The 22,090-nt window shown below is 33.9% G+C and overlaps 4 protein-coding genes across 5 annotated transcripts; 2 read left to right on the top strand and 2 right to left on the bottom strand.

Annotated features, from left to right (window-relative positions):
* The first annotated feature begins 3 nt into the window (after positions 1-3).
* LOC106117472 (nucleolar complex protein 4 homolog B) lies at positions 4-4,046 on the top strand. The gene is made up of 10 exons (XM_013311811.1): positions 4-161; positions 258-366; positions 903-1,105; positions 1,208-1,338; positions 1,587-1,726; positions 1,936-2,133; positions 2,411-2,582; positions 2,830-3,002; positions 3,140-3,327; positions 3,434-4,046. Exons 1-10 carry the CDS (start codon positions 39-41, stop codon positions 3,551-3,553), a joined length of 1,557 nt encoding a protein of 518 aa, XP_013167265.1. The 5' UTR covers positions 4-38; the 3' UTR covers positions 3,554-4,046.
* Positions 4,047-6,915: 2,869 nt separating this feature from the next.
* Positions 6,916-15,574, bottom strand: LOC106117228 (uncharacterized). 2 transcript variants are annotated; one of them, XM_013311413.1, is made up of 8 exons: positions 15,211-15,574; positions 12,689-12,850; positions 12,382-12,467; positions 9,631-9,681; positions 9,213-9,296; positions 8,955-9,082; positions 8,742-8,837; positions 6,916-7,465 (listed from the first exon to the last, which is right to left on the bottom strand). In XM_013311413.1, the coding sequence occupies exons 2-8, from the start codon at positions 12,824-12,826 to the stop codon at positions 6,954-6,956; spliced, it is 1,095 nt and encodes a 364-aa protein (XP_013166867.1). In that variant the 5' UTR covers positions 12,827-12,850; positions 15,211-15,574; the 3' UTR covers positions 6,916-6,953. The 2 variants fall into 2 exon arrangements, with proteins under 2 accessions (XP_013166867.1, XP_013166868.1); XM_013311414.1 differs by lacking the exon at positions 9,631-9,681.
* Positions 15,575-15,796: 222 nt separating this feature from the next.
* On the bottom strand, positions 15,797-21,842 carry LOC106117227 (folylpolyglutamate synthase, mitochondrial). The gene is made up of 8 exons (XM_013311412.1): positions 21,485-21,842; positions 21,177-21,257; positions 20,787-20,894; positions 20,243-20,422; positions 19,852-19,988; positions 19,285-19,465; positions 18,752-19,140; positions 15,797-16,209 (listed from the first exon to the last, which is right to left on the bottom strand). Exons 1-8 carry the CDS (start codon positions 21,569-21,571, stop codon positions 15,831-15,833), a joined length of 1,542 nt encoding a protein of 513 aa, XP_013166866.1. The 5' UTR covers positions 21,572-21,842; the 3' UTR covers positions 15,797-15,830.
* LOC106117225 (putative RNA polymerase II subunit B1 CTD phosphatase RPAP2) lies at positions 16,224-18,277 on the top strand. The gene has a single exon (XM_013311411.1). It carries the CDS (start codon positions 16,434-16,436, stop codon positions 18,201-18,203), a length of 1,770 nt encoding a protein of 589 aa, XP_013166865.1. The 5' UTR covers positions 16,224-16,433; the 3' UTR covers positions 18,204-18,277.
* Positions 21,843-22,090: the final 248 nt, after the last annotated feature.

The following is a 22,090-nucleotide window of genomic DNA, read 5'->3' as shown; positions in this document are numbered from 1 at the left end:
ATGAAGTGGTCTCTAAATCAATCTTTTTCAATACAAAAATGGCTGCAGTACAACAAAATTTATCAAAAATGATATCAGCACAGCTACGTAATAAAGCAACTGAGTTTTTGAACTCTAGAAAACATGCCAATAATGTTGCTGATATCTTACAAATGTTTGATGTAAGTATATGCTAAGTTTTATAGCGAGAATAAATTTTCTAAAATTGATGTCTTAGGTTACTTTTCTACATAATTGTTTAATTTGTGAAATTTCAGGCTGAATCTGATAATTACACGCCGCTTTTACTTACTATAGAAGTAATATTTACTGAACTACTAAAAAGGGGCGATTTGGTGCAAGAAATCATACCATTAAAACCTATAGGTATGTTGAACAACTATACAATTATGTCGATCTTAATAATATTGATTTTGCGCGCATAGCAGTCGTTGGTGACGCCTATATTTGCGACTTTACGTCACTACTGTCTAACATATGTTTGTTATCTGAAATTGTTATTTTGCGATTTGAATGCAGTCGCATTTTGTAACATGTGACATTCTTGCCTTATGTAAAAGCTGGCTTGCGTACGATTTGTTATTGCAGACTGTTATTACGGTATTGTTTGAACGAACTTTACATAATGTAGGTTTGCAAAATGGGAACAAAAGTAAATCACATTATTAGTATTATTTACTTTTTTCTCTAACTTGTTCATGTTAAAAGGCTGTCCCTACAATAAATCTTTAGTTTTATACAAACAGTACATGTTTTGGACAACACTTTTTTGTCCAATAACACACATCTGTATGTCTTAATAAAAGCATTGATTGAATTTAAGTAACTGCAAAGTTTAATTAACACAGCATTGTGGTCATGAAGTTAAACTTTTTGTGTAATTTTTTTTTATTTACGTTAAGACCACAGTCCGGAAGCAGAATACACAAGATGGTTGCGGGAATGTTACGAGGCGGCATTAGCAAGGTGCCTAGAGTGCGTGAAACGCGGCCGAGTCAGCTCCCGCCTGCAGGCTCTTGTTACTGCATGCAAGCTGCTGCAGGCTGAGGGGAGATATCCTTTAGAACCTACCAACGGGTTTTACTTCCCATCTGTGCGTTTGAAGGTAAGTTTTTGTGAGCAATATTTAAAGTAGTGTAATATTAAAAAATATTACTTTTTTATTTTTTTATAATGCATCATATTATTATTTTTAACATATTTTCAGAATATATTTACTGTGCTGTTGGACTCGGAGATATCAATGTCAGCACTCATAGCACGCTTCCAAGAGTTCACAGAGTATAAAGATGTGCAGCAGTATGGTCTCAAAGTGCTCTCCAGCATTGGTTATAAGAAGTAAGTAATCTTATAATCACAAAAATATAACACAATTAAAAATTTCAAATTAAATTATTTAATAAAATAAGTATTTAATTTTTACATGCACTATTTTTTGCGGTTGAGGCAAGTTAGATAATTTATAAAGTATGTATGCAAGATATCAACTCGATTGTATAGAAAAATATTAATTTTATTATTAATAGACTTATCAATAACTACATGTTTGATATTGTTAATGAAAATTGAAATATGTGTTTTTTTAGATCACCATCATCAATCTACATGCAGAATTACTTAGAGCTCTTGGACAAGCTGCTCGCTGTAGAGATCCCAACAGAGGCCAAGAATAAGGCCAAAGAGAGAGATGATGAGAAGGAGGACAAGGTGTTGTGCTCTGTTGAAGGTGATTATTATGTCTAACATTTGTACTATCTTACTAATATCATAAATGAGAATGTTTGGATGTATGGATGTTTATTCGAAAGTATCTGTATAATGGCTTAATAGATTTCAATTTGGCATAGATGTAGAAAGTTGTCTTGAAAAACACAAGCTACTAATTAATTGAATTTTGGATATTTTTTTTAATTTTTGTGTATACATTATTGCTAGGCAAGCCAAAGTTTGCATACCATCCAATGGTATGTCGGCGTCACGCAAACCGGTGCTGGGGCTTCGCATGCCAGTGGTCGTTGTGTGGGTCGCCGCGTGCACACCGCCGCGCCCTCCTGCTGCTGGTGGAGCGCCTCATGCCGCTGTTGTCTAAGCCACATCTAGCTACAGACATGCTGTGTGACAGTCTTGATGCGGGTATGTATTGTGTGATATTAACTTATAGAGAATCATTTGTTATGCCATTGATTAGCTCTGAGACCTATATGTCAGTTGAAATGTTGGTATCATTGGGTCAATGCTAAATAAAGCCGTAGAGCCAAAATTTTAACTCATCGGATTGACTGAAGAATTTTTTTTTTATCACCAATATGGAAGTTAGAAAAATGTCTGTAAAATTAGACCTAATTTTGGGTTCTAGCATATAAAGGTAATTGAGATTTGTTTTGAGTAATGCATGTTGTGTTTTATGCAGGAGGTTCAATCAGTATGCTGGCGCTGCAGGGAGTGCTGGAGCTGGTGCGGCGACACAACATATCCTACCCCGACCTCTACGACCGCCTCTACGCCATGTTCGAGCCGGAGATGTTCGCTACGCGCTACAAGCGTCGTCTGCTACATCTCGCTGATATATTCCTCAGCTCCACGTACGTTATCACCAATGTCATGAATAGAGTTACATCTCGTAATGCACAAACATTAGGGTCCTATATGAAAAAAATACAGAGGGTTACAATCTTTTTATCGGTATGTCTTAAGCTGTGCGTTCCGCCTTTAATCAGCTGAGCTAAATCGGAATACATTTTTCAAATTAGCGGTCAACGTTTAGGACTTTGACTAGAAGACACCTTAAATTGTGCTCTGCAAATATAATGCATTGCGTGTGTGCGACAGGCACTTACCGGAGGGTCTGGTGGCGGCGTTCGCTAAGCGCGTGTCGCGGTTGGCGCTGGTGGCGGCACCCGAGGATGCGCTGGCGCTGCTGCAGCTGCTAGCCAACCTGCTGCTGCGACATCCCGCGCTCAAACGCATGATTTGCTGCGATGACACACCCACGCCGCCCCTCAGTGAGTTACCAACAATACACGTAATATTGTAAACGAGCAAAAATTATTTTCTAAAAATTATCACAAACTCCCACCGAGTTAATTCGCAACTAAGAGAAGCTTAATGAATATGGATTATAATTAACGCATATTCCTAGTGTCTGGTGACCCGTACGTAATGGAGGAGACGAGCGCGATGGGTTCCCGTGCGCTGGGCTCCTCGTTGTGGGAGGTGAGCGCGCTGCGGCGGCACGCGGCGCCCGCACTTGCCCGTGCAGCCGCCGACGTGCTGGCTGCTGCTGACCAGCGCGCCCCGCCCACCGTGCTCGCGCCCCCAGACGCACAGGTAACGTATTCCTTATCAAGTTACAGACCAAGATTAATCTTTCTAGTTTTTCAAATTTCGTGTGTCTCTAAAAGTGTCCTATATTAACTCATGTTCGGATTTATAGATGTTTGATGCTGAACTAAAGAAGCGTTTCAAGACAATAGAAATGAACTTCATCCGGCCGCAGGGCATGGCGCTGCCGGCGGCAGACCGTCTCCAGCACTACTGGCAGCTCGCCGCGTGAACACGCCCCGCCCATCACAGGTGACGTCATCATACCATACATGTACCAGCGCTTCAGTTGGCACGTCCGACATACAAGTACTCTTCTACACGACGTGCCAACTTAACCGCAAGGTGCATTTGAGTTTACACGTTAAGCAGAAGAGAACTGTACCTGTCTATGGACAAAAATGACGAAAAAAGTTACATCTATTAAAACATGTAACTTTTTTCGTCAGATGAGTCAATATATAGTCACTCAAATGTTTTTAACCAATCTTTTAGTGTACAGTGAAAGTAATATTTGTTTTTTTTTTTTTATTTATAGTAAGAAACAATATTTTAAAATAAACGATGGTTGATTTTAGAATCATATAAAATTGAGTTTTGTATCAGTAAGAGAAAAAAAAAGTGAATGATCGACAGAAAATATTGATCATTTAATTTTGATATGAATTAATTACCTATGTAATTACGCCATGTCTAAAATTACGAGAACGTAAGAAAAAATAGAATCCTCTAAAAAGTTACCTACCAACAAAATTAGTTGAGGTTTATTATTTATTGATCGTTTAAAATTAAATAATTTTTAGTAACAATCAGTGCAAGGAATTAATTTTGTAATGGAAAATTTAATTACCACAAACAAATATAAACCAAACTTATATCTTTATATAACTAACAAACAGTGAACTAGAAGACAACTGTCTCCGCCTTATTGCAGAAAATAGATTAGCATTATTAATTTAAAATATACAACCTTTTTAAATTCTATCTTATTTTTAATCTAAAATCAAACATTGGGAGATAGTTTAATCTTTGGTTAGAAAAGATTACAACTTTTTTCTTTAATCTGTGGACTAAATATTAAAAAATTTGTAAAAAAGTTATGTTTAAAATAAATTTTGGTGAATTGGAGCCTAAACATTTTTGTATGTTTATTGTATTTATACTTCATATAAATTGGAGTTAATTTAAATAAAAAAAAAAACTAATTTATATCTATATAAAGTATTAAATTGAATACATTTTGCACTTTAATGTTAAAATAAATAGTTGTATAAGGTTTGTTGTAGTTTGGTTAATTTTATTTTTTTACGAAAGCCAGTGTAACAGTCTGTGATTCGAGGGTAAGAATTTCTTCGCTAAAATAAAACAGCATTGCTTCTCAAAAATTAACAACAATGCAAAATAAATATTATATTAATTTTATAAGATAAAATTAAATTTTAATCAAATTTCATCGAAATAACTGCACTTGCTAATTTAAGGTTAGGATTTTAATGGTGACGTAATACGTCATAATGTGACGTCCTGTCAAATGTTAATTTAAAAAAAAATGTCGATTTACAATAAATTTAATCTCCAGCTACAGTTTTATCAACAATACCAATGCTGCTTTAATTTAGCGAATAAAATTAATATAAAGGAATGAAATTTTGAAAGCGGTAATTGTAAAACTAAACGAGCTTTAGCGCTCATATTTTTTTTTATTTCGTTTTTAACTTTCTTTGTTTCATTCCAGTTTCGTTAGCTGACCCTTTTTAACCTGTACGTTGTAAGATTGTTTAAATTAAGATTTTTATTGTGTTTTACGTATTGTTGTCGTCGGTGACGTAGACAATGGTATTTTTGACAGCCGCCATGTTTATTTAACGTTATTATTGTGACCTCGCAGTTGAGGGTGCGGTAAATGGGAACTTCGAAATTAATTTCCATTGATACAGTTTTATGCGAATTAGTTTTCATTCTAAGAGAGTTTCTTTGATACAGTAGTATTTAATTAATTTAAATCGACTTATTTTATTATTTATTTAACGTTTGTTATAAACTTTGCAAGACTCTCTCAATTTATGGGCTCGAAATAAATAAGCACTATGTCTCAGGGAATAGTAAAGCTCAGCATTAAAGTAAAAATATTTTTTTCGTGAAAAAGCTCCTCAAAATTGTTATAATTTACTTTAGATTTTTGTACACAAAATATTATCACTTCTTGTTTGTACATTTTGATTGTTGGCAACTTAAATGCAATATGATTATATTTTATTTGTTTGAAAATTATAAATTTGTTTTTTTTATGTATAGTTTTGTTGTTTTGTCTAAATCCAAAAAAAAGATTACCATCCTTAAATTATATTGTATTTAAGTTTAATATTTATATTTAATACTTTATGATTGATAATTGAATATGGAATCTCAAAATGTACGAAAGTAGGAAGAACAGCCGCTGCCCCCCCCTGCCCCCGCCCCGCGCCCGCCGCATCAATGTGATTATTTTCAAACAAAACAATTTAATGTAAGATAGTTTTAAGATTATTTTAATATTATTATTCATTTGAATGTTCTATTATAAAATAAACGATATTGATTAATTTTGGTTATTTTATTGCACGAACAAATGCCGCACCTATAGTCAATAAATAGCTCTTTAGCGATTTCACTTTTAGTTTTTGGTAAAATATTAAAAATAAAACTAATATTAAAACAAGTTATAATCAATTTATTGCGATAACACTATGCTATACACGGGAAAAACTATCAGAATAATTTCATTTTTTTTGGCACATGGCAACACAATTTTAAGCTATATATGCACAAATTATAATAATAAATTCTTTAATAAATTATTCAAATAACATGTTTTTTTATCTCAATTTTTAATAAAATTCTAAAAAATAAAGAACAAAATATTACAAATTATAATTTATAAGTTTTCGCTACGGCTATATAAACGGCAAATTATTTAACGCTATATGTCATGTTACATTAAAATTGTTACGCGTAAAAAAGATCGATCAAACCAACAAAAGGTTACATGTCTTACCGTGGGTTTCTGAGGGCAAAATCTCTGTATAAAACCGTCAACCCTGTTATTATAATTAACAAAACGTAATATGTTTTAAACGGGATCTCAAAAACCCACGGTTAAGGATGCTAAAAGAAATGTCTTTTTGTTGACCGATTTACTTTTACTTTACGTATTTATTTTGAGCAAACTAAATAAAATATCTATACAAACATATTATACATCACTAAGAAACTAAAACAACATTTTTATGATATGTCTAATTCTAAATAAATTAAAACTTTGTTCTCAATCCCTGACTTCTACGAGCACACGCAAAAATAGCTATAAAAATATATGATTTTCTTCGCTACGTTAATAAATACCTAAATTTTTGTATTTTTTTCATTGCCCCTATTTATTGCAGCACATTTATTGTCACATGCCGAATTTTAAAAAAAATCAGACTAGATATAGAAAGCAGTCTCGCGATCATTACTAATATCCTCTATTTTTTTTAAACATAATTTGGGTTTTTTGGCAAGTATGTGACATTGAGTAATATAAAAAATCTCCAAGCGGTTGTCTTTATTGTGTAATTTTGAGCCTCATTGCATCCGCCACAAGCTGCAGCATATCATTGGTTCATAATCTGTTCCTGGCTGTCAGTGCTGGCAGACTTGTGTCCGTGGCAGCAGGTGATGTGCGGGCTGTTCTCCCGCGTCATCTCCCTGTCCTGACTCTCAGTCTTCTGACAGCACGACTGTCCCGGCTCCGGGACTGGCTCGCTCTGACTAGACTTGCAGCACTTCTCCTCGGGAGGCGGCTCCTGCTTCTTCTTGCAGCAGCCCTGACGTTCAGTTCTTAGTAACTGAACGTCTTCTACGCTAGGACTATCTTCTTTTTCGCTTTCTGTATGATGGCAGTGCGTTTGAGCGACGGCTTGGATCTTTTTAGCTCTGGCGACTTTGGAGGGGCACTTTTTGGCGCCGTAGTAGCAAGTCGCGTTGGCCAGCTCGTTGGAGGAGTCTTGGGAAGTGCTCGCCGGGAAGTAATGTGATGGCTGGATGCAGGTGCGCGTGCGGCAGATGAAGAAATCGGCTTCCGAATCTGTTGATGTGTTTAGCAGAGGCGGTGTTGTGTTATCAGCTGTAACAAATATTTACTTAAGAATACGTTTAAAATATCTAATAATCAATTAATTTCTTCTACATCTACACACTAACAACATTGTCTAAGTACGATATAAAGAAAATAAAAAGACCGTCATTTAACGGCTTGCACGTCTACGCGACCGACGGTAAAGAATTTATTCGTGCGTCGTATCGTTGTGCGACAAACAAAGCTGCTGAAAAATTAACAAAAAATAAATGTTAATTGCTGCAAAATCAAAAAAATAACTTCAAAACAAAATTAAAAACACGGTTAGATGCTAGAATCTTATCTAGTTAAAGATAGTTAAGTTTTTACAATGTCTAAAAGACATTGTTTTGTGTTTAATACAATAACAAATTACATAAAGTAGTTATTTGATTTGAAATGGTTCCATTGTAAAAATCAGTTAACAATATAACATTTGTAAGACAAATATAATTCAAATAACATATAATTAATACTATCACAATTACGAAAATGGAATAATTATAAAAATAAGTCAACATATTTTGTCGATTTAATACTGAATAAAATGAAAACATACTTGACGTGATACACAAAATGTCCTACAAAACACGAGTCAAACATAAAAGCAATATTATCTACAGTAACCTCAATAATCGTTGGTTTCCGAGACCAAAATCCCTTTATAAAACACCATCATCCCTCTCAATATCTTTAACAAAGCAGAGATAACAGTGTCTTATACAATGTTTTGGTCTCAGAAATCGACACTAAATGAGCTAGCGAAATAAGCTTTAAAAGCTAACTAGATGAAGATAGGATAATGATCTAGAGGGATAAAATAATAAATATGTAATGAAGGTGAGTTATAATGATGAATGCGGCAAATGTCCGGGGCATGTGTGGTGTGGTACTTGTGGGAGCGCGGCTCGACGGCGACCGCGGCGTACGTGTGGCGCAGCTCGAGCGCGTCCAGCTCCTTGCACAGCTTGCCCTCGCACACCTCCCAGCTGCACTTCTCGCGCTTGCACCGCTCTTGCCCACGCAAACCCAACGTTACTCATTTTTGTAAGGAACAAGCGCACGCGCGCTATTCGTATCCAGTACATTTAACACGTTACATGCCACTAAGTTGCGACATTGGTCGTGTTAAGTCTATGAAGGACTATGAAGAGGAGGAAAGAATAGGATTTGTTGGGACAGTTTTGATATCTTAGCTAATAAGATGCTGTAAGTCGACTCCTATAGCTTTGTGGAAACAATAATTTTCATATAAAAACATTTGTATGTGATGTGTATTGCTCACCGGTGTCATCGCACTCCGGGGTACAGATGACGACGCGCTTAGTGCGGAAACACTGCATCTGCAGCCGCGTCAACTTTGTGCCGAACAGGAAGTAACCTGAACACAAACAACATATGTTATAAAAATATTTCTTTCTTCTCCCATCTTGCTTTTCAACAAAAAACTGGCAACCTTTTTCACAATCAAACAAGCATATTAGTATTGTAATGTTACCCAGCATCATGCCGAACACGACGGCGAGCAGCAGATGTACGTTGTAGACCATCACTGCCAACATAAGCAGGTAGCCTACTGTGTTGTGCAGCACGAACACTGCAGACTGCTGCAGCGTCACCGCCACTCTGCAATAAACACACACAAATAATATTATATGACATCAAATTCCTGCGACCAAATGATTATGCCACACCGATAAAGCGGTAACGGTTTGTTTTCAATAGTCAGTAAAATAAACACGCAGCATAAACTAACCGGACTCGCAGCGAAGCCCAGCGGCTGACCTGACCTGTGCTGGCGTTGCGACTCGTCGTCGGCTCCATCGCGCCGCCCTGCTCCCTGCAACAACGACACATATAAACTACGGCATTTAGATTTACGCTATACCAAGTATGTACAATATCAAGTAGGCATATATTTACAACGCACCTGTCGCGATACATTTTCACATGAATCTGGATTACATTATTTACAATCTACGATACCAAAGATACTGATTACGAAAGTGAAACGTAATTAAACAGAGACATCACCGCATATATAAACATCATAGACAGATATCAAATTGTAATTACAGTTTTTTATAAGCTATGCTAAGCTATAAAATCTACCACGATATACTTATATTATACAGGAATAGCAATAAAATTTAAATTAGCAAAACATAACATACGCCACCGTCGACCCGCGACGATGCGTGAAAAGTGGATCCGCACACTTCGGTCTGGGAACAAACGCATAAATTACAGACCATATCCAGATTCAACTGTTAATTTACCATGGAAATAGTCCTTCTTCCTTCTTGGAAATATGTCTTACAAGTTGTTGCCCGCGACTCCATCCGCCAGAAATTAAAAAAAAATAGCAACCTATGTGTTTTTCCAGAGTATGTTCTAAATCTATGCCAAATTTCATCGTGATCCGTTCAACCGTTCTGGAGATACCGTCAAGCAAACATCCATCCATCCAAATATTCACACAATATCAGTAACAAGTAAGATTTATATGTGTTACTAAAACTGATTGGAGCAAAAGCCAACTAGCACTTAGGTAATTGTGGGTAGACCATTTACTTGTAGTAACAGTTTCTCACGGGCTTGTAATTGTAACTATGTCAATGTCACTCTGGTATGAGCGTTACACGCTCGCATTTTTTCATTATATCCGCCTTACATACTTAAAATGACTGTTTAGAATTTCGTTTCGGTACATTTATTATGTACTGTTTGCAAAACAGTGTCCGTAAATATCGTGTGGACTAACCTTAATGTATATCCTGGTGCTCTATACTGAAAATTACATATAATTAAACATTGTTCGTACTTGTTAAACTTAAAAACTAATGATTTTTTGAAATTAAACCACTATTGGAAGGCACCATCATCTAAGACATCCTAAATAACACAAAAAGGAAAAAATATATTTTGCTAACGGTACAAAATGATTCGAAATCATTTCAAGAGATAAAACGAGAATAGAACATAAAATAATCGTTCGCATTGTCAACTGCAAATGGATTGTGATCATTGGCATTTGTTCAATCAACTGTATAGAATTACTATGAAAGTTACTATAAATATATTAAATACCGGATCTAGAGACGGAAATTCCACTTTATTAGAATGCAAATACGGTACAAAGACATTACCATTGTTCTATTCACATTTAAAATAAATACATTGTAATTAAAATTAAACAGTTTATAGAACAATACAATTAACTAAGTTGAATAATAGATTGGTTTAAATTAAACATGCATCGTTTTCGGTGTATGCTTCGGTCTCTTCCACTGTTAACGACTACAAAAACATATGTTTTCCAAAGAGGATATTTCCAAATTGTAAGAGTCCCCTCCTCTGCTAAATCCCGGGGTTTTAGTAGCTTAATTATAATTTCATTTGAAAAAGAATTGTATAAACTATACCCGTTTAAGAGGATTAAAAAACGTATCAATGATTCTTTCTCTACAAGTGACCTCTTATCTGTAAATTTACATAATTTCCCGTGTACTAAATAATTAAATTGATACTTAAAAATAATCTAATCTATAATAATAACAATTTTACTATCAATAATATTTCTTTTTTTTATAACAGAAGGTGGCAAACGAGCAGCGGGAACACCGAGGTGTTCAACTACGTCCATGGACATCAGCAATACCAGAGGAATCGCAGATGCGTTGCCGGCCTTTAAGATGGTGATACGCTCGCTTCTTGAAGGACCCTAAGTCGTAGCGGTTTGGATATACCGCAGAGGACAGACCATTCCACAACGCTGCTGTCCCATGCAGGAAGTTTCGCGCAAACAGCACTGTTGTGGATTACCAGCCATCGAGATGGTGTGGATGGAACCTGGCGGTCTGTCGTTGCGTCCGATGACGGAACTCGGCGGCAAGAATTTTACAATAGAATAACAATAGTTATATCATGCCGAAGACAGGACGGCGTGGAGGCAGCTGGTCGACACGGCCGTTGAAGCGTACCAGGAAAAGCCCGACCTTCAGTAATGAAGAATACGAAGAAGAAGAAGAAGAAGTAATATCATGATAATTTTGATAATAAAAAAAAACATTCGTAAATGATATAAAACACTTTTTCCTAAACCTTAAAAATTGTCTTCCATCATTAATTAAGACAGCGGTCACGACGCTATTTTAGCGAAGCTTATAAATAATATTATAAATGTAAAACGTTTTGTTTAAAGTTAGTACGTTATTAAACGTTTTATTATAGTTGTTAACTTTATGAGCCTTGCTTTTCAATTTAATTCGATTCTGTCGATAAAGTTAATTACCATAGACGTTAAATTTCTTTTATGTTTCCGATCCTCATAACTTAATCTATTGAGAACACTAATACATTTTTATTTGATTAAAATGGTCTTCAATTGTTTTTTATTTCGCTAGTAACAATATAATAAATAGACACATTACTAATAATTTCTGGTTATACAATTAAAGCCTCTTCTTGTTCTCTACTCTATATAAATACTATATGAAAGACATAATCTAATTTCATTTAAGTAAACAACGAAAGGCGGCGGTATCACAACGGACATTTGTATGACATGGTATATAAAATATTATACGTAGCGTTGGGAAAAAAACTGACACAATGGTTACTTGTTCTAATTCAAGTGATGGCTTTGAACAGAGAATATCATTTGGTTATCTTCGAAAATTCACTTTAAATTAAATTCGCAACTAAATATAATTAAATTTACGTGCTCTGTACTATTTTTGGTCTATATTCTCATGACTAATTTTTAATCAATTAAAATCTATAGTTTATGGTATGGTTAAAGGCAACATAAGCAAACTGGAATAGGGAAGCTTCAGAATGTTACAATAAGTCGGGTATGCGTAGACAAGTTACAAAATGTCGGCATTCGCGATCTGTCGGTAACGAATACATAAAATACTTACCGATCACATAACAAGTTTCTCCTCTCATCAGACCTGTAGGGGTAGAGCTTCTTGTGACCCTCACGCTGCACCTTCGCGAGGTATACCTGCATACGATAAACATTGTAAAAATCCTGTCATAATCGATGGTTGAGTAAAATCGTTAAAACCGTAGCATTATTGATCAACAGTTTGCTCAATGTATTGGAAGACGAGAGTTAATACGCGTTATATTCGGCTAAGTACTCTTGTAATTCCACTTCAGTTGATGGTTGTTTTTTGTTTAATGGGGTAAAAGTGAGAAGTTGTATAATATACTATACCCTACCTTGGAACCTTCAAAGAGAAAGGCGACAAAGAACAGCACGATCCAGGTGAGGGCGAAAGCCCAGCGCGAGCTGACCTCCAGGCCGGGGAAGAGGAACTCGCCCAGATCGTACCCGAACCACATCCACATGTGCATCATGGTGCTGAGTGGTCATCAGATATCCTGCACAAGATATATAGGATTCAGGATTGGAACAAAGGAACAAACTAATGTATTGCGACTACTAAAAAAGGTCATATTTATTCTGAACAGGTTTCGATAAAGTTTAAACTTTCATATTTTAAAAAAGTGAAAGTCTTTTAGAAAAAATGTATAGGTTTAAAAACGTGACTTGATTAAAAAATCTATAAATGATTTCCTTTTTTATTTTGTCAAACGATAATAAGTGCTTCTAAACAATGAACAAAAAAAACACACGTGGATGTAAGCTTTAAGGGATGGCAGAGATGACAATTCTTAGTCGACACGATGTTCTCACTTCTCCAACAGTCTCTGTTCAGTTCTTTCTATGTCAAAATTCATCTAGAACGCCTTATTAGCACTTATTATTAAAATCAAAAAGATTCCATAGCCTCTTTGGTCTATATTGTTTTATGGTTAGTTTAGTAAACGTGCCCATAGTTTATAATAATATATTTGCAGTGAGATACGCGCAACCAAAACAGAGCATCGGTCTTGAAGCGCGTTGCGATAACTCTCCACATGATAAGACACAAACTGTGATTCAATTAAACCGCACAATCTATTTCAAACAAATAACAACTGAACTATTGTTTCCCGCGTGTTTACAATAATATGCCTTTACTTATTCAAAGATTTGACTCACATTGCACTGCACATATGAATGACTATTAAAAATAAACAAATTATCTCGTCTCTTTCTTATATAAGAGAACGGTCTTATTCAAGCGGTTTTATACTCTATTCGTTGGTACGACTTTTTTGTATGGAAAATTAGTACTTAAAATAGATTTTTTACGTACACGTATCATTTCTTCCAAGAACTAGATACTAAACTAAGGTGCGCTATCAACAGACCTTTGCCACCGAATAATTAAATGTCCTTTTGATGTTTCGTTTAATAGAATGTATTTGTATCGCATCAGAAACTGCCTTTTCATATAAAAAACAAGCGAACAGCAGCAAAATTAAGTCGAGGTATTATGAGAATTACAACAGAGTTATCCAAGAAAAAAATATTTCTGGCATTTAAAATTCCTATTTTTTACGCTTCGTTTCGCGGAAGCATATTTAAGAAAGCCGTCAGACAGAAAGTCGATCAAAAAGTAATCAACAACACGTAATCATGTAGTTTTTATGCTTAGCAAATTCCGTTCACTAAAGTAGGATTATATCCAATTATTTCTACCCCCGTGAAGCCGCAAATAAGATGGAGGGAGACAGACTATAAGTCATTGGCCGACCTTCCACTCTGCATTGTCGCTATAATTTACGACTCGGACATGCAAACGACGTATTGCAAACAAAATACAAAGTAACACTAGTGTAAGCTTTATTGTTGGACACTAGTATTATACAATTCAAACTTTATAACGGCTCGTTGTTAGCTGCATACGCATGTCTGCGAGGATAGGTATAGTATATATTTTTAAAAACATCTTGGCGGTTTGTAACATCGTATGAGTGTGCATAACACAAATTTAGTTGTAGCGGGGCGTAAAGGGATGCGAACGGAGGCGTAGTACGCAGGGCGTAGCTCATGGTCAACTGCCAAAGATTTTAAACACATTGAACTAGGTGTTCTCATTGTACTTAAAGATTGAAAGAAAATGCTGACATGGACGTGATCTGTCCCACATTCATTGGCAACCCAAAGATACGTAAAATTAACTTGTTTACAACATCTCGTGAATATTGCGAGCCAGCATAAAGTTTGGATCACAATATACATACATTGTTACAATAAGGGCTTTATAATATGTATATCAGTTGCTATGAAAAATACTATTTTGAACTTGTTAAATGACCTTATTGTGAGTTGATAGTGGGTGGGTTCGAAATTAATGTCCTTAACCATAAATAAATGTTATGACATTCATTTTTTTTTTCATTTGGTTGAGTATACTTGTGGTGCTCTAAAGAAATACATAAAAATATTTTTCTGTTACAATAAACTGTTTTCTTGCACAATCTTTTAATGTATAGTTCCTTATTTTCTGACAGATGCTGTTATTAATACACTATTTTGTAATTTTATAAAATCTATTTTTATGATAAATGAGTCTAGAAATATTTTTAAATTACTGTAACAAAGTCTGCCTCTGAAAGTGTACTACTAAGCTAAAAACATTGTGGGAAAGATAGTATAGGACTCTCTTCACTCACCCTGATAACACCTTACCTAATATTTGAGAAACTTGTGAATATATTAACAAAATAAAAGTGTTACAATTTAAAGATTAACAAACGTACATTCTAGGTTATCAATGATGCAAAATATTAATTTTGGCAGGAAATATAAGATGTCTGATAATGAGTAAAAAGTAAAAAAAATCACTTACCTTTTAAAACTATTTAAATCATCTTTTTTCTATAAATTTATTTCCTATTCACTAGATAAATTGGAATTCGATGGAAGCATCGTTATCAAGAAATAAATACATATAGTAAATAAACCTCAAATACTATGCCCTACTGATAGTGTACGATAAAAAGTAAAAAGCGCAGACACTGCAGTTCATTATCATTACCCACCACTATAGCAACCGTTTTAAATGGAAAGTTTTTTTATATATATACCAATTTAAATTATTTGTAAAGGCACTGAATTCTTTAGTGAAAAAAAGAAAACTAAAAAATATAACAGAGCTAAATCACTGTGAATAACTATGACAGCCTTGACAGAACTAAATTAAAATCTCCCTAAAACATATGACAATCTGACAGATAAAATTGGTGTTGTCAGCTATTTCCACTGTTTTGCCATTGAGTTGTCGTAAACTCTATTATAATATATCCCTTACAGAAAATCGAAAACTTTTTATAACCGCAATAACATCCCATATTCATGAGCCCGTAAATTAACAGACATCTGTTATGGTAAGACTTTAATGGTTATGTTACTCAATTTTAGAACAACAAAATAAATATCATGGTATAAATAAAATTTTATTAAATTCGGTCAATTTTCACTCAAATTAGGATCAATAATTGATAGTGCTGCTCCTACTAAATGTAAAGAGCCAGTAATTAAAACAGATTTGCTGTTACCGTTTTGTTTTATACACGATAAAGCATCAGAAACACATTCTAAAACGGTCACTTTACTACATTTGTCATTTCCTTGAAGTTGTTTCCAGGCTGCCTCATTTTTCTGGCATCTTGCAATTAAATCTCTGTATTCCATGATAGAATAATTGTCATTCTTATGACTGATTTCCCTAAATGCTGTCGGAATAACAAAATATACTGACTTAAAATTTATAAGCCTCAAAGGTGTCAGTAATACCTCCGCATCTCTATCACCAGTTGCGCTAAAAATTAAACTTTTGTCTTGATATCTGTAACAAAAAATAATGTCACCAGTTTAATAATTTTGATAAAAGTACCTAAAGCATCAAAAACAAGAGTAAATAGGTACACACTAAAGTAATCAATGGGTAAGTTTCTTTTTTTGTGGTGGCAACGGCAATTATCCTAATGACGTTGATTTTTAATATTTTGACAAAGACAAATTGAGGTTATATTAAATTTTTGTTTTGGGAATTATAGCATAGTGTAAATAATGAACGAAAATAATGTTAATAAGAAGAAAAAACCTACTAAAATCGAGGAAATGACCAAAGAGCAAATACGCGAGGCAATAATAAAAAAACGAGAATGTAATGCTAGAGCTCAACAAATTGTTGAAAGTTTACTCGAAAAAGATATCACACCAACTTATTTCTTGCAATGTTTACCAGAAATAAACCAATGTCATTTCGAGGATGTGGTAGAAGAGAGGTGCATCACACAGCTTTGTGGATATCCTTTATGTAATAGGCCTTTACTTGAAAAGGAGATTCCTAAACAGAAGTATAAAATATCAATAAAAACAAACAAAGTGTACGATATAACAGCCCGGAAAAGTTTTTGCAGCAACAGCTGTTTTAAATCTGCAATGCATGTAAAGAAACAGATGCTGACAAGTCCTTTGTGGTTTAGAGAATATGAAGAAATGCCAAAATTTCACCTTTTGCCTCTAGACACTGTAGGCAGTTTGGGCCTGGAAGTAGACCTTGGACAAGTCGAACGTGTAAAAGTGGAACCAGAGAGACAAACATTTATATCAATAAATGATTTCACTAATGCCAGCCTGAATGAAATGGATAACGATGACGAACAAACTAATTCTGACTTCCCCATTAAGGACGGTGAACTAAGCCGCACAGACGCTTATGCAAGTGATAATAAACTAAAAGTAATTAGTAGTAATGATAGTGGCAATAAAGTTATTATTGAAAATAAAACCCTGGATAAAAACATGGAACAAAACAAAGATGTAATTATCTCTGGCCAAAAACTTGATGTAGCCGCAAAACCGAAACCACAAAAAGTAAATCCTTTAAGTATAGTTGGTGAAATTGTTGAAAAGGCTGAAAAAAAAGTGGATCCTATAATAGTAAATCCACCAAGTGAAATTAAAAATACATCAATTAAAAAGCAACAACAAAGAAAGCAACCTTCAGTAACTAACCTAACAATTGATGTGGAAAAATGTTTATCTGAATGGCTTACTGTGGACAGCATGATCTTTTTATTTGGTGAGGAGAGAGTAAGAGAAATGGTGGCAGACAAAGGAGAATGTATCAAAGAATATTTAAATAATTATGCACAGAGTATATTCTACAATTCAAACACCTATGACCAATATCAAGCTTTATGTCGAAAACTAAACATGTTAGAGCTTGAAGACAGAAAATATGATGCTCAAACACTACAACGAGAGACAAAACCTTTGCCTGATTATTCAATATTACAAGAAGAAAGTAAAAAAATGCAGTTGAAAGTTAAAGCATATTTCTCCGGAGAATTTGAGGTTCCTGTATCCACTGAAAGCATTCCAGAAATTTCTCAAATAAATCCAACAGATAAAGAGAGTGCAATAACACAACTACCACTAGTTGATAGGAATGCACAGAATGCATTACGAAGAAAAATCGTATGTCAACATATTAACAAAGTACTTCCAGATATACTTCGTTCTCTAAACTTGTCAGCGCTGACCATTAGTTCAGATATACGCTTACTTGTAAATACATTCAAGTTAAAAGCAAATAACATCACATTCAAGCCTATCCAGTGGAATCTCATTGCTATAATCTTTATAAAGTTGCTATCTCTTAAAGACCGTAGACTTAATTACTTACTAGAGCAGCCAACTGCGTTTCAACATATGCAGTTATTGTTACTTAGTTATAAACAAGATGGTGGTTATTTGGACCGTTTGATATCATGGTTAACAGATGTTGATAGACTTTTAGATGTAAATGACACACAACTTACTATAGAATAAATTAAGTGTCATCATTACAAACATGGTTTATTTGATAAAAAATTAAATACATTAAATTATGAACTCATACATTATTTATAATTTAATGGACTACATTAAAGTTGACTGTTTTTTTTAAGTACTTATTTAATAGGTTATAAGAGTATATATTTAGAAAAAATATATATTAATTAATAAGTAATTCAAGTAACAGACAAACAAATTATTGTTACAGTCGTATAAGCAACATTACAAGTTTTATTTGAATTATTTTTTATTATATTGTGATATTATTCATAACTCATCTGTGCTTTTACAAGTTTTTAATAAAATACAGATAATATAAAGTTCTCTTTTTTTTTCTTAATAATACTTAATCTTAATCAGTATAAAAATTCTAAAGCAGTGAAGTTGTGAAGACTAATGAGTCAATGCCTAAGTTTAATAATAAAAATAGGAATGTTTGGATGTAAGGATGGATGTTTGTTAAAAGGTATGTACAGAATAGCTGCATGGATCTTGCTGAAATTTGGCTAACTAGTTAAAAATAAAAACCAGAAGCTCTTTACCTGTTATTGCCTTTAAACCACTCTGCGCATATTTCCATTGATTCTTTAGTATGAGCGCCATCTAGATAAAAAGTGGAGAACTCTGTTTCAATCACTTGGTATCTTCCTGGCCATTTACAAACGGATAATCCTTTTATAGTTTTATTAGGTAGTTTTGTTATTATACTATTAGCAATATCATTTTCTTTAGATAATTTTTCATTTATAGCACCATTGATTAAATTTGTATTAGTTAGTGAATTGGTTTTATTTTTACGCATCCAAGCATGTGCCAGTTGTATAGCTAAGGATGCATTCATACAATATGCTTCTATATTTACTGACAGTTGTAGTTTGAGGCCATTTTCAAATGTATACGATTTATAATCTGGAACTATATGCAATGAACACTGAAACAAAAAAATCTACCATTTTATACTGTTGAAAATGAGTAATTATTTGTAAGTTTTAAATAAAACTCAATAATCTTACATTAATATTTGGCTGAATATCTGTTTTTTGTTTTCTCTTTAGTTAACTAAAAAAAAACTTACCTTAACATTACTGGCAACTCTCTCTAGGACTTCCATAGCGTCTGTAGGTTGTTGAACAGTGTATGCATCACACCTTGTCTTCATAATGCCGGCCTTCGCCTCCGCGATCTCCGGTAGGGTTGTACCCAATATTGATGTGTGGTCAAGACCCAATGCTGTGATACCAACTACTGGAACTTTCCTATAAAAGCATTTTATTACATAGACTGCTCGAATTTTGAAGATTTCTTACTTAAAATTTCACTATATTATTGGCAATTTCAATCTTACTTCTTATTATTAAAAATGCGAATGGATGAATGGATGGATGTCAGAAGGTATATCCAGAACGGCTCGATGAATCTCACTAAAATTTGGCATAGATGTTGAACATAGTCTGGAAGAACATATCGGCTACTTATCAAGTTTTTTTTTAATTCCGCACGGACGGAGTCGGAGGCGACAGCTACTCAATACATTAAAATTTTCAAATGTTTGCTGTGTCATGCAATTTATTTAAGATCATGACATAGCAATAAAATCACAGTAGTGATGTGATATCTATAAATAATACTTAAATAAAATAACCTGAGTACATTAGTGTAGTCAACAACACCACCAATGCCGACCTCCACAATGGCAACATCAACCTTTTCCTTTAAAAACATGTTGTATGCTAACACAGTAAGGAATGCAAAGTACTTGGGCATATCACCTTCGTAACTCTGAAACAAACATGATAATTGGTAAATAACAGCAACATGTCACACATTTTCGTAAATTAATGTTAAAGCCAAATTTAGTAATTATGTAATCAAGTGAGCAAGTAGCTATACTTAACAAATTTAGAACCATGGATTGGAACAACTATTCACTTTCATATGAAAAAAACATAGAAGCATTTAATGTGTTAAGATGGTAGAAACATTTTATTGCTAATAGTTTAACTTCATTGTAAAAAATGTAATAAATATATTACCTGTGTAGCATGCAAGCGATCATAGACATCATGGAAGTGCTTTGAGAAAGTTTCTTTGTCAACTATGCAGCCATTGAGACGGATGCGCTCACGCACCGCCACCAAGTGCGGCGACGAGTAGAAGCCAGTCCTGTAGCCATGATGACGAAGCACTGACTCACACATTGCACTTGTTGAACCCTGAATACATACATATATGAAATAGATTTAACCCACCAAATGCCAATTTATAAAATCTTTTGAGAATGTAAAAATCAAGGAGAAAGCCCTTAATATATAGCTTAATACTTTTTAGTTCAAAAATATGAAAGCCAAGTCATACAAAACATAAAACACTGTGATGAAATACTTAATAAGGGACTGCCCTTATTTAGATTTAGAACACTCAAACCCAACATCCATGTACGTCTAGATCAGGTCAGGAGCGCATCAAAGGAGGTCTGTGTCTCTGCCTATATGGGGTTATGGATGGTGGTGTATAAAACACTTCCTAGTACAATTATATTATAACTTCTGTTTAGTACCAAATAAATTAATATGTTACCTTGCCTTTGGTGCCAGCAACATGTATAACAGAGAGCTCATCTAACATTCGTAAAGTCACACCAGTCCGTAACAAGTAATTTTCCATATCTTCTATGTTTGTACATTTCTGGAAGAATTAAATATATAGGAAATCACAAATGTCGCAATTCCACATCAACATTTCCTAGGTTTTTAGGAACGGGAAAATATTAAAATTAAAATTTGTTTTAGTTAAAAAACAGTCCAATAATTTTTGCAAATACTGATTGTGTGCAAGAGAAAATATATTGATTTTAAATATATTATCCTAAAACATGAATGAATAATTAACTGACCAAAAATATCTTTATTAGAAAATTTTAATGTAATTCATCTCTAACTTGAACAACTTTTGTTTATTTTTACTTACTTGGCCTAATTTTATATCTTTTCTTATTTGTTCTATAGTTGATTTATTTGATTGAAGGAAATTTAATTTCTTCACAGCCTCCTAAAACATAGAAAATAATATTGATCTATAAATAATTCAATATTTAACCCATTTTATGACAATATAATAATCTTTCAATTCAATAAATAGTTTAATGATTTTTTCATAGACCAGGAAGTTATTTTTTAAACGAGGAAGTGCTTTTAATAATTAATTTAATAAAGTCATTAAACTTAGGTATACTTGAGATTATAAGTCACTGTAATAAACTTTGATACACAACTAACCTCGTAAGAAAATTTACTGGAAGACATCCTAACTATAACTCTACTCACAAGTAAATAACGCCGTAAGCTGACAAAAGACATCAGCATACTACATGCGATTTAAATGATGTAGAAATCGTTCTTATTTGCAATTGTGGCAAAAAATGACCTTGACGCTTGTCCACGCGACCAAGCGAAATCATGTTTTCCTCATACTATAACTATATGAATATGAAGCACGTAACATCATCTATTATCAATCAATTTGCCCTCTGATCCCATGAATAGAGTAGCAGTACACCGAATATATCCAGTAATAATTGCTTATAATTTTAGTACTATATCTGTATACAAAATAAAATAACCCAAACATAACCTTAAAACAATTTGTTTGACAATCAGCTGTTTTTGAAAGTTTAAAAACTGTTTAAAAACATCAGGTAAACCACTACTTTCTTTTACAAAGGTATGGATCTCCTCTGCTTAATACGTTTTACGTACTTAATAGGGAATGCGTTTATAGGTAGGTCCTGGACATTAAGGAAAGTAACGAAATGTCCCTGTATCTTATAAGAAATAAACAAAAATACAATTAAGCTACGCAAGCCTTTATATTTTTAAAACTAT

This window comes from Papilio xuthus, unplaced genomic scaffold, assembly GCF_000836235.2.
Source record: "Papilio xuthus unplaced genomic scaffold, Pxut_1.1 DF827680.1, whole genome shotgun sequence".
Lineage (NCBI taxonomy): Eukaryota > Metazoa > Arthropoda > Insecta > Lepidoptera > Papilionidae > Papilio > Papilio xuthus.
Note: the sequence above shows the minus strand (reverse complement) of the source record. Positions and strands in the feature narration are given on the sequence as shown.

What these genes read in the sequence shown, in the direction of transcription:
- LOC106117472 (XM_013311811.1), top strand. Translation starts at nt 39, where the DNA reads ATGGCTGCAGTACAACAAAATTTATCAAAAATGATATCAGCACAGCTA. An exon ending in TCCCATCTGTGCGTTTGAAG is followed by an intron (nt 1,106 to 1,207) that starts GTAAGTTTTTGT and finishes ACATATTTTCAG; the next exon opens with AATATATTTACTGTGCTGTT. An exon ending in GTGTGACAGTCTTGATGCGG is followed by an intron (nt 2,134 to 2,410) that starts GTATGTATTGTG and finishes TGTTTTATGCAG; the next exon opens with GAGGTTCAATCAGTATGCTG.
- LOC106117228 (XM_013311413.1), bottom strand. Translation starts at nt 12,826, where the DNA reads ATGATGCACATGTGGATGTGGTTCGGGTACGATCTGGGCGAGTTCCTC. An exon ending in TTCTCTTTGAAGGTTCCAAG is followed by an intron (nt 12,468 to 12,688) that starts GTAGGGTATAGT and finishes TATCGTATGCAG; the next exon opens with GTATACCTCGCGAAGGTGCA. An exon ending in CGTGTTCGGCATGATGCTGG is followed by an intron (nt 8,838 to 8,954) that starts GTAACATTACAA and finishes GTTTGTGTTCAG; the next exon opens with GTTACTTCCTGTTCGGCACA.
- LOC106117225 (XM_013311411.1), top strand. Translation starts at nt 16,434, where the DNA reads ATGAACGAAAATAATGTTAATAAGAAGAAAAAACCTACTAAAATCGAG.
- LOC106117227 (XM_013311412.1), bottom strand. Translation starts at nt 21,571, where the DNA reads ATGCTGATGTCTTTTGTCAGCTTACGGCGTTATTTACTTGTGAGTAGA. An exon ending in AAGATATAAAATTAGGCCAA is followed by an intron (nt 20,895 to 21,176) that starts GTAAGTAAAAAT and finishes TAATTCTTCCAG; the next exon opens with AAATGTACAAACATAGAAGA. An exon ending in TTGCTGGCACCAAAGGCAAG is followed by an intron (nt 20,423 to 20,786) that starts GTAACATATTAA and finishes GTATGTATTCAG; the next exon opens with GGTTCAACAAGTGCAATGTG.